Below are 12,321 nucleotides of genomic sequence, written 5' to 3'. Positions count from 1 at the left end.
ATATTTTGCCAGTTCCATCACTACATTTCTTCCACCTTGTCTCAGCGTTGTGTAATCAGTCAGATTTCAACAATTCAGAACAAGCAGCGATACTGCTTCCTCTGGTAATCTTGATCCCATAACATCTTTCAGCAAAACATAACAACTCCCTCAAGCTGATAAAATGTTACTGGAATGATTTTGATACAGTAAAAAAAAAAACAAAAAAACAAATTGCAGTTTTTTTCCACTTATAGACACTATAAATGTTACTTTTCTTTAGAAATGTCCATGTTTTCCATTTAGTCTGCATCAGCATACAAATAATATGAGTTTATATAAATATACATAGTTTTTTTTAGGGTGAATAAAACGTTTACAGATCCTCCAAACAGATGCCTTCTGGGACATTTTTATAACGAGTCAATCCTCCAGCAGCAAGAATCCACTCCATCTTTAAAATGAGCTCAAGATAGGATTCTTGTGTAACCAAGTGACCGATTTCTCTGTCACCCTGTTGGTTGATCATCTGATGCCTCTGCAGATTTATTTCTCTGAACCAGGCGGTCGACAAGGACAACAAACACTGCTGATGTAATGAGGCAGAAGCCTGAGAAGTAGAAGGCTGACCTGAAGTCATTCGTCAGGTCCACCAACCAGCCTGAGAGGGAAACAAAGTGAAGACAGGACATTTCATATGCAGAGAAAATGCCTTTAAAGCTATTTCAGTTCAGTTGATTTTTACTCCAGGAAAATATACAGGGTGTCTTTTCACAAATATAAATAAAGCCTTATCACCACAGTTCACAGCTCCTGGATTTAGCCCTACTTTCTGCTGCAAACAACAACAAGCATGTACACCTTTAGCCCCCCCCACCCCCTTTTGCATACCTGTTGGTGTAATTATTTAGGATCCGTCTATACATGCTTTGCACATCTGGAGACATTTTTGGCCATGACCGCTTTCTAGAAAGTCAAACTGGATGAGGAGATGTTTGAATTTGGCTTGCTTTAAGCTTTTATAAATCTTCATCTGGTTATTGTATCCATCCTTTTTCTCCTAATCTACAAATCAGTTTGTTTGTTAGGTTAGAAAAAATCTCAAACAAAGAAAAAGTTTCAAAAAGAAGTATTTTTTGGTAAAACAAGTAATAGTTGTTTTGCTAAAAAGCAAGGGCGTAGGTTTGATTTCAACTTTGGTAGGGACACTATTCTTCAGTTTCATTGGTCCTTTGCAAAAAATATGCGTGCTCTTTTTTATGCTTAATGTGAGCTTCAGGGCTCATTTTGTTAAAAGAGAACAGCAGCATTTCTTGCTACATTAATACAAATCTTATAAGCACTACATACTAGATGCTGTTTATCAATATTTAAAGCATCACTGGCTCTGATGAATGTGGAATTAGGACTTTTTCCACTTTGAAAGGGATTGCATTTAAATTTACCTGCGACTAAGACAGTGTCTGTTTAACCAAATATAGTCTAAATATGTGGATTTATCCTGTGTTTTCTTCTGAAGATAGAGAATTGTGCAGAGGTAAAACGCACTCTTATTTTTTTTTATCTAATATGCTCTCTCTGGATCATGCAAAATAATACATTCAAGGGACGGCAAATAAATGTATTGTATTTACATGTGCACTGGAACTAGAAGAGGAACTGACACTGAGCATTTAAAATATTAATATTAGAAGTTGTACATCTGGGCTGTTGTTACTCTGTGTAGCTAATTTCATGTATTTTATCTATGGCTGAAACAATTAATCATATTAACAAATTATTTAAATAATCGTGAACTAATTTAGTAATTGATTAATCGTAAACTGGAGTATAGGGCCACTAAAATGTGCCTTTAGCCGACAGAGCGACCCACTTAGAGCAGGAATTATACCAAGATTGTAAAAAATATGTAAACATTTTGCATTTAAGAAGTAAAAAAAAAGAAGTTTTTGTCTGTCAATATTCTTCATCCAGAACTCCATCCATCCATCCATCCTTTTTCTTTACACGCTTGTCCCAATTGGGGTCGCGAGGGGTGCTGGTGCCTATCTCCAGCAGTCAATGGGCGAGAGGCGGGGTCCATCCAGAACTCCTCCAAAGGAAACGTTTAAACGTTTCTGTTTCACCTGGTTTCATTTCATAAAAGATCTTCTTTAAGGAGCCTTTGGCTATCTGATTAAAAGATAAAATAAAAGAAATCCTAATGTTGTTAACTTACATTTCTCAAGTTCCACAAATAAAAAAACTCTCTCCTGCTTCTTTACAGAACTCCAATCAGAAGCTTTCGCCTGTTTTAGCGTAGATAATAAGTTTTTAATTTGGACTAGTTTCGTAGCCCAATATTAATTTATTTTAGCGTCTTTTTTTTTTTGCGCTCCAAGCACCCACGCCGCGCGCGCACATACAGACTAGAAAACACGCAATCAGAAAGAGAGAAGGCGGAACTTAAGGCAGAATAATCAGAGAGTTAAACCGAGAGGAAAAGAAGCGGCTGCTGTATAGTAAATTATAAACATGTTGTTCACATCCAATTATTGGTAGGGACAAATGGGTCCTTCCAAAATTTTGGGAGGGACATGTCCCTATGGTCCCTATGCAAACCTACGCCCATGCTAAAAAGATTGTTGCATCACAAATGCTGACAGGGGCTTTAACCACTGCTGGAAATGCTTCTACTGTCAAAAAAGCAAGTGAACACAGCTAAGAAAAACCTGCTTAGATAGCATCACCAGCATCGCCTGATCTAAGTTCTTCTACTGCTCATAGACCCCCTAACAAATAACTAATAAATTCTAATAAACTTTAATCTTTATGTTGTTGGAGAAAAATAATATTTGAATAAGGGCATAAAAAGGGCTGCTCAGTGGGTAGCACTGCTGCCTTGCAGCAAGAAGGTTGCGGGTTTGATTTCAGGCCAGGGGTCTGTCTGCATGGAGTTTGCATGTTCTCCCCGAGCATGCGTGGGTTCTCCCTGGGTACTCCGGCTTCCTCCAATAGTCCAAAAACATGACGTTTAGGCAGAGGCGATTCTAGAGTCTGTGGGGGCCCCAAGCAAAAAATCCTAGGGGGCCCTACTGACCAGTGTTCATCACCATTATGTTAGGCTATAAATAATCTGACACCAATGAAAATTTTATTAAATAAAACCTTTTTTTTTATTCCAAATATTCTAAACATGAACAACCTTGTTATTTTGGAGAATATAAAAGAATAAAAGTAAAGAATAAACTAATAAATTAAAATAAATGTATAATAAAATAAAATAAAAAGTAAATTACTTTAAAAACCCAATATAAACTTTGTACAAAATATAAAGTAGTTATAGTAAGTGTAGTGAAATGATTGGGGTCCTATACTGCTTCCAGAATTGCTGCTTACGGGCCTTGGCTTGTGCAAATGCAGACATAAGTCCTCCAGATCCAAAGACCTTTGCACACTATACTCTATGGAAATAAGCGCCAGTCCTGAAAGTCTCTCTTGAGACATGGAAAATGAATCATTTTCCTTCAGCTGAGTTACATAATTGCTTTCCAATTTACTGAACGATAGGCCTACAACGTCACCCATTCGCTAGGCTACGTTCATTTTCATTAAGGGAAGTTATCCACCTGGGCTGGGCTGGATTTTGACTGGGCAAAGCCAATGTCAATCAACATTCCATCCAATCTGAATTTTTATATGCAGTTGTGCATCTCCTCAGTTACTATAGCGTTGCCACTTCATGCTCGCCTGTTGCTGTTTTTCTACCGGGTGTACAGTAGCTGGCTCTCGGGGGCCCCCCAGCGGCTCGGGGCTCCAAGCAGTTGCTTGGTTTGCCTGTTGACAAGGTGCGCCTCTGCGTTTAGGTTAATTTGCTTCTCTAAATTCTCCTTATGTTGGCTTGAATGGTTGTTTGTCTCTGCGTTGCCCTGTGATGGACTGGCGACCTGCCCAGGGTGTACCCCGCCTCTCACCCGTAGAGAGTTGGAGGCACCAGCACCCCTTGCGACCCCGCTTGGGATAAACGTGACAGAAAATGGATGGATGGATGGATGGGCACTTAAAAATCCAAATGCTTCTACAAATCTAAACTAAAAACAAAAACATTCTTTGCTCATTAAACATACCTCTTTAGATTAGCTCAAGGTTTTATAATACCTTTAGCCTTTAGACCTAATCAAAACTAGGAAGGAATAGTTATTCATATTGATCAAATTTTCTCCAAAAAATGCTTTGCAACATATCTAGTATCCTTTGGGATAAATCAGTCTGAAGAAATAAGAGAGCAAGAAGAGAAAACATGATGATAGATGATTTAAAGCTAAAATCATGAGGGTTTCTTTGAAGCAAGGCCAGCTTCAGCTCCTAATCCTCTCAGACTCCGATGGGTTTCATCTCTGACTTCTACAGAAACCGTCAGACCGGAAAAATACACATCAATAGACATGTTTCTCAGTAATCTTGGCATCAATGTTGAGTCAGTAAAGGGATTTCAACTTTTTTTTTCCTTCTTCGAATTGGAGCACTGAACTGAATGTGGAAACTTGCCTTTCAAAGCCTTCACTACTAGATTTAATGGAAATGACTGATAAAATTTCAGTCATTTAAATGTAATTAATGAGAAGTCGGAAGTACTGCAGACAGAAGTGGGTATAAAATATAGATAAAGATTGGTGGTCAAAGTCAGTATCATTCTTGACACCTGAATGGGACTCAAAAGAGACTTTTTTATATGACAAATGTGTCTAATAAAATACAAACTCCTTAATTCTCACTAATAACTCTGTTGCACTGATTTTATTTAGGTGTTCGAATAAAAAGGTGTTGAAACACCTTTGACATTTTTGTTTAAAAAAAAAATAAAAAATAATTTAACAATTAAACCCAGCCTTGCAATGGTGCAAACAAATCTCATTAAAAAACAAACTTCCATCATAATCTCCTTACCTCCAGCAGGTGGACCAGTGAAGCCTCCGATGCTCCTGAACAGCATGAAGAGACCCAGTCCGCTGTCAAAGCCCTCCAAGCTCACAATGTCCACAATGGTGGTAACATGAATGGAGACCACGCAGCCAAACAGGAAGCCATAGAGCGACGCAAAGACCAGGATGGACCAGTAGTTGGAACTGACCGGCAGCAGAAGCAGAACGATGCCGAGCAGAATGGCTACCGTGGGGAGAAGCTGCAGGTTCCTCAGAAACCTCATTTTAGCGAGCCAGCCGCAAAACAACCTGCCTAAGAGGTCTGCAACAGCAATAACAGAGAGAATAAAGGCTGGCCAGTACTGGTCTATCCCCAAACTGTTGGCAAAGGGGACCAGAAAGAGAGTCGGGATGAAAAACCCTGCCGCTGCAAAGATTGCAAACAATATATAGAGAAGAAGTTCAGGTTTCTTCAGCAGGGAACACTGGAAGGTTGGCTTCCTCTTTGAGGGCAGTGCTTCTGCACTTCCTTTGCTGTTTTTCTGCGCAGCACTCTCCAGAGGTCTCATGAGTGCGGCGCACACACACAGGTTTAACTGAAGGCCCCCAATGATGAGCAAAGCGCCCTGCCAGCTGTACGTCTCTATGAGCCACTTAAATAGAGGACTGAAACAAATGGCAAAGACGCACTCCCCTGAGCTGGCGACAGCATAGGCGACAGGGCGCCACCGCAAGAAGTAGTGATTTACCATGCTGATGGCAGGAATCCATGACAATGATATGCCTGTACCTGGAAGAAGAAGAACGGGGAGAAAAAAGTTGTATCTCTGGATAAAGAAAACACCAGACTTAGCCGATAAAAATCACCTGACCCTGAGCACATTAGTAGAAAAACAGGGTTTTCAGAGAGAAATATCTGATGATCCAAAAAAGTGCAATGACCTGGTGACTTAAACGGCCGCAACTGCAAGAAAATAATTCTGTCCCAGAATTCAGTCTCTAACATTTTCTAAATAAAATGACATAAAACGTAGCCCAAGTTTGATGCTCCTGACAGTCTCTCAATTACTTTAAGTTGTAGTTTTCACAAAAGTTAAAGAATATTGTGTTATAAACGTTATAAGAAAAAGCATTACATAATAATGGGTAAAAAAAAAAGGGTTCATAACAAGAAACGTTAAAGCTTGCTGTAGCTAATAAGACATCAGAGACTTTATGCAGTGAAACTGGAAAAATAGACACTTATTAAATAAGAGCGCTGGTTATATTTACTGATGCCTAGATTAATCTAGTGGGCAAAGCCCATGTTAGAATATATTAGTTTTAAACAAACCTTTGGCTAATTTAATGAAATCCATTACAATCACTTCAAAAATTTTTACTAAAGCTTCTTTTAAATGTGTACTTTAATTTTAACAATCAGAATCTTTATTTATCGTCTGTAGTTTCACGCAGGTAGAAATTATTCTGCACAGTTCAGTCAAACCTAACCCTCATTTAATGAGGCCTATACGACCTGAACATATACATCAATATGGCTTCATATAAAAAGGACTGTTTACATTTAACCAAATAGCTGTGGAAGCAGATGTATGCTTTTGGTTGGCTTTAGGCGACTTTACATGCATAAAAATGAATATTGAATTTCAGAAGTGTTGCAGTAGGAGGATATTGTGACAGAAATATAAATATTCCAACTTAAAAACACAGTTATTGCTCCATGTTGTTCATGGAATTTACACTATATGTGAAGGTGGGAGAGAAGCTGGTAGAAAATCAGCTCCTATGTGTGACAATGCTGTTTGTTCTATTTAATCAGATTAATAGTGATTAATTGATTACTGAAATTATTCTCAACTAATTTAGTAATCAACTAATGGTTAGCTGAATTGCAAAGACTCCATAATATGTGTTTAGCTGACAGAGAAACCCACCTTAAACAGCAATTATACCAAAATTGTACAAATTTTGACCAAAATTGTCAAACAATATGTAAACATTTTGCATTTAAGATAACAAACTTCTTCCTCTGAAAATATGCTCAATTCTGACTTCCTCAAGAGGAAAATCTTTAGTTAACCTTGTTTGATTTGGTAACAAATCATCTTTAAGGACCCTTTTGCAATCCGATTATTAATTATTTAATAAAAAAAATCAACAGATTATTCATTTAGCTAAATATCAGTTAGTTGCAGCCCTAGTTCTTTAATTCATCTGAAACTGTTGTTTTGTTTTTCTTTAAGGGGAAAGTAGGCAGGAGGATGCTTTTATATGGTTGCATATGTTGAATCTGTGGAAGTGTTCACGGTGAAGACTAGGTGCAGTTCTTTGGCCACATGAGAATGGATTTTTTTTTCCACTGCTGAATCAATGTTTTAGAACTAAGGTTTGGGTTTTTTAAAAAAGACCCTTATCCTTGCTTACGGAGTCTTAACAAGGTTGCCAAAGAATCTATCCAGTGCTGTTTAGGAACTTCTATCGCCGTCAAATAAAACTGAGTTTATAGAAACGTTTCCTTGTTTAGGTCTTACAGGGTCAAAATAATTTAGGCCGACGTTCTTGTAATCTTATTCATAAATTCTTAAATTTCTTTTTAGAGAAAAACACAGTGGTTTGGCTCAGGATTTTTACCTATTCTAACCCTAGTTAAACGCATAGAAGAACTGAATGCATGGATTTGTCAGACATTTTTTCTTCAGCTGAATCAAAAAATAAAACTGAAGTAATTGAATTTGGACCAAAGGAAAAGTGTTCAAAAGTTAGCAGACCTAAAGTTAATAGAGCTGGAAACAACCAGTCAGGCTCAGAATCTGGGTGTAGTGATGGACTCAGACCTTAACCTTTAGAGACTCATAAAGACAGAAACTAAGTCATCCTTCTAGCCCATAAATAACATTTCCATGATTAAAAGATGGTTGTCTCAGCAGGACATGGAAGACACTAATTTGTGTGCTTATCTTCAGTAGAATTGAAAACTGCAGCGTTGTCTTCACTCTATAAAAGATCAATCTGACAGCTGCAGCTGATCAAAAATACTGCTGCCTGCGTCCTCACTTAAACTGAGAAAATGGAGCACATCATCCTAGTTCTAAAGTTGTTACACATATATCTCAGAAAAAAATACATTAAAATACAGTATATCTTTTATATTATACATCACTGGAGAGCTTAGCAGATCAGTTGTCAGTGTATCAACCACCTAGACCTCTCAGGTCTTTTGGCTCAAGTCTACTCTTCATATCCAGAACCAGAACCAAACATGGAGACTCAGTGTTTAGTTTTTAGGTGCCACTAAACTGGAACAGAAGACTGTAAAAGTGCTGAAAACCCAAAGTTGGAACAAATCTATTGGTTTAGTGTGGCCTTTGGCTGTGCCATCTACACATTATTATTTTAAGTTTTTAGTCCACCTTTTTATTTTATTTTATAACAATTTATTCTATTACTCATTTTTATAAACATAATCGTAATCATTTAATTGCAATTTTTAAATTAATATTTAGTAATTATGCCGCTGCCATCAAGTTTTCTCTGTTTTTTGCTCATGTTTTTTTCATGTACAGCATTTTGAATTGTCTTACTCCTGAAATGTGCTTTTAACAAACTTGACTGGCCATATAAAAATAAATATTTTCATTTTATAAGTCAGAATAACATGATAGATTAAATAAATAGGGAAACATGAGACTGTAAACGCAGTGAATTCTTGCAGCAGAACTGCACAACAACTGTCAAAAACAGGACATATCACAAGTGAGGCTTTGAATAAGCTGGGAAATTTTAAGATTTTAATTAAATAATTTAAGTAAAATACCATCAGAAAGTCCACACTGCCAAGTCTATTTTTTTTTATCATGTCCACCCACCTTGCAGGAAACCCATACTGAAGTAGAGCCAAGGCAGACTGAGGTCCAAGGATGCCAGCAACATGCCCAAAGTGCATAGAAGACCTCCTAAAATGATGACCACTCTCTGAGAAAACTGTAAAGTCAGAGCACTGGCTACTGGACCTAGTGCAAAAAAAAAAAAAAAATGCAACAACAAAGAAGAAAAACCTTAAAAACATAACTGGGTTTAAAGTAAGAGACGATAAACAGATTATACACTCACCTCCTATGTGAAACATGGCAATAGTTATGGAGGAAACCCAAGAGGTAGTGCTGGTTGAGACTCCAAAGTGATGCTGGATTTCAAGGAAGAAGTGGCCAAAGTTTTTGAGGACAGCTCCGGTAAGGCCCATAACGAGAAAGGCTGACGCCACCACCACCCAGCCGTACCCCCCGTCAGGAGGTCCCCTTCCTCTGGGCTTCATCTCCAACTGCTCAGTGGGCTTCTCCTCCAGCTGCAGCTCGGAGGCTGTCATTTAAGAATCACCCAAGCATTTAGAAGACATGAAAGTCAAACATATAGCAGTGAATGTGCACATTCTGTCTTTACCAAAAACCTTTTAAGAACAGCAAAAAAGGTAAAAACAAGGATGTTTTGAATAAAAAAAGAAAAACAAAACACAATCAAGCTTTGGCCATTTTGATTTCTCAAAATATACACAAATATACAAATACATTACGTAAAATAACCAGTTGAACTGGTTAACAGCTACATTTTTAAAAATAAATCAATAGAACATGCTCGACTGGTTTCTTTAAGTCAGATGCACTATGTACACCACAACTATTCAAGAAGGCTGAACTGAGAAAAAGGACGTTGGAAGGTACTTCCTATGTCTCTGGCCGAGTATATATGTTAGAGCATTCTTAAAGGGTTTATACAGTTTACTTTAACAATAACAGACATAGATAGCTCGATTATTAAATAGGAGAAAGCATGGGAATATCAATAAAGTAGTAGTGATGGAAACGACTGTGCAGAGAAGAGGCAAATTCTGCCCTAAAGGCTCAAATTAGGCTACTAATTGTTTCTTTTTGTTGTTTTTTGCATCAGCTGCATATGTGTACACCACATAAATATCCTCTTTTTGTTTTAGACGTGGTATGGTGGAAGGGACATTCCTCCACGCAACCGTTCTAAACTGCAGGGGTCATGCTAAAAAGTGTTTTCAATTTGATCAAACATCCATATGGGCTTAGTGTTCAATTCTAACCTAGAGTCAAATCATGCTAAGATGCTAAACGAAGTAATTTTGGCAATTGCTAAAAAGTGTTTTATGCCATCCTTACAATTAAGATATGGCTTTGTGAAACTAATACATTGCAAAAACATATCTAGAAATAGGAAAAATGTCCTTAATTTAGTGTATTTACCCTTCATTTGAGTAGGTAAATAAGATGATTTTCCAATGGAATGAGTATTTTTACTCATAATATGACCTTGAAGTAATAAAAAAAATATATATTTTTTTTATTTTAAATGTAAATTGTCTTGTTTCATTGGCAAAGTGTCTCACTACCTGCTCAATTCAAGAAAAAATGCACTTATTTGAAGAAAAAAAATACTTATCTAGATTTCAAATGTAACTGTGGTGCCCTAAAGAAAATATCAAATTGGATGTAGAACAAACGTAAGACCTTTTATAAAAGCTGGCAATGATTATTAAGGTTTATACAAAACCTACCAGCACATTGAATTCACTAACCTCCCTGTATTTGAGCTAGACTCCACTGGGTGCTGATACATTTGCTAAATGTCAATTCAGTTCCATGTGTGTCCTATTTAAGTGATAATCCTCTTGATCCTGAGCTGAACAAGTCTTGTCAGTCAATAATTGTGACCTTTTTTTGTCAGTAATTCAAAATAAAAAATTTGAAAGGCAAAGGAAAAAAGGTTAGATAGCTGGATCTGGAAAGTAAAGACTGAGTCCATGTTGTGAATTTCAGGTTGGGCTCAGTAGGGGGTTCTAGAGTGCAGACAGATGAACTTCTCCATCCCATCATGTTTGACATTAGGACACCAACTCTAAACCAGATGAGATTTTCATTGTTGGGGTTGAATTTCTCATCAGACAGCTGAGACATAATATGATCTGTGTCGTTTATATTTTTGTCCATTTTCTATTAAATAGAAAAACAAATGACCTGGTTTACCCATAATCTTTTTTTCTGTTTTAATCTGCTCAATTTCAATCAGGATATAAAGCTGAATAGAGCTGTAGGTAAATAAACAAACAAGAAGCGGATGGCTGGAAAGACAGATGTTTATCAAATGTCTCTCTTTGGATTTTTTTTCTTTGCAAAAACTTAAGAGCCCTGACAGATAAATAAAATGAGATCGTGTAAAATGTCAAATCTGAAGCAAAAACAGTAACCCTCATGTCACTTTTTTCTTTCCTTTTCATCTCACGGCTGCATAAACTAAACCTGAAGAACAACTAGGCTATAATGGCCCAACAAACATGCCGAGGACCAGAAAGCAAAGAATAAAACGCATCAACTCACAATCCTTCTACGATGTTTTCTGTCCTCGATCCTCGACATTTGTTATCCCTCAAAGGAGCGCACGCCTACAGCGGAGCTCCTTTTATTCTGCGCAGTCAGATTCACTCCCCGTTCAATATCTATGCGTTCAATTACCGTGCGCATTTACTCCAGAATCTACGGTACGCTCATTTTTAACCCCCCTGTAAAATAAAACAACAAAAAGAAAACCTATGAAATTAGACGCATGCTCTAATTCCATACCTTCTTAACATATACAATACAGAAAATTAATTTGCAATGAACTACGTAAATTATATTTGATTTTCTTACGGAAATAAGAGCAGCGAAGGCTCCGACCTTTCTCAACATAAACGTTTACGGTATTTATGTTGCTTGAAAACAATTGAATTAATAAATAAACAGAAACTGTTCGCTAAATATATCGAGAATAGCAGAATTACTCTTTTTTTGAAAGAAAACCCAACGTCTGACAGCAGGGATAAAAATAATCCGGACTAAACGTCACTTCCGGTTTATGTTTGTTGAAGAAAATCTGATTCTTTCACTTATTCATAATTGCGTCAAGAATTTCAAGAAACTGGTCCTAAAGTTGTTTATTTCGAGTTAGTCGATAAAATAAAGTGGCTGGAAACAAATCAGATTAAATTGCAACCTTGTGTACATGAAAACAATGACGTGTCTATATCTTATATCGTTTTTGTTTTTTCCAGTTAAGAAAGGGTTATAAGTATTTCTACATTAAAAAACTGCTCTAAAATAAAAAATAAAAATTATGAAATAGTAAGCCAAACCTTTGAGACCTGAAAAGGTATTAAAAATAAAAAGCGGGGAAATTAAAAGTTATCTCTTTTTTTAAATAACTATTTACAGTCAATCTGCACTGTAAGTAGTTTATTTATTTTTTTGTCTCTTTTTTGGCATCCAGATATGTGACTTTATTATTAATTCCATGCATCAATCCATCCTCTCCCACCTATTCTGTCAGGGTCGCGATGGGGCCGATGCCCATCTCCGGGAGTCTATGGGTGAAAGGCAGGGTACACCCT

General features: G+C 37.0%; 1 protein-coding gene across 1 annotated transcript; it reads right to left on the bottom strand.

The window, feature by feature from the left end:
* Nucleotides 1–350: 350 nt before the first annotated feature.
* Nucleotides 351–11,389, bottom strand: zgc:114041 (uncharacterized protein LOC574425 homolog). The gene is made up of 5 exons (XM_038299870.1): nucleotides 11,273–11,389; nucleotides 8,991–9,236; nucleotides 8,747–8,890; nucleotides 4,906–5,670; nucleotides 351–640 (listed from the first exon to the last, which is right to left on the bottom strand). The coding sequence occupies exons 2-5, from the start codon at nucleotides 9,190–9,192 to the stop codon at nucleotides 489–491; spliced, it is 1,263 nt and encodes a 420-aa protein (XP_038155798.1). The 5' UTR covers nucleotides 9,193–9,236; nucleotides 11,273–11,389; the 3' UTR covers nucleotides 351–488.
* Between the last annotated feature and the right edge of the window lie 932 nt (nucleotides 11,390–12,321).

Source organism: Cyprinodon tularosa, unplaced genomic scaffold, assembly GCF_016077235.1.
Source record: "Cyprinodon tularosa strain WSP-4 unplaced genomic scaffold, ASM1607723v1 ctg112, whole genome shotgun sequence".
NCBI classification, from domain to species: Eukaryota; Metazoa; Chordata; class Actinopteri; order Cyprinodontiformes; family Cyprinodontidae; genus Cyprinodon; species Cyprinodon tularosa.
Note: the sequence above shows the minus strand (reverse complement) of the source record. Positions and strands in the feature narration are given on the sequence as shown.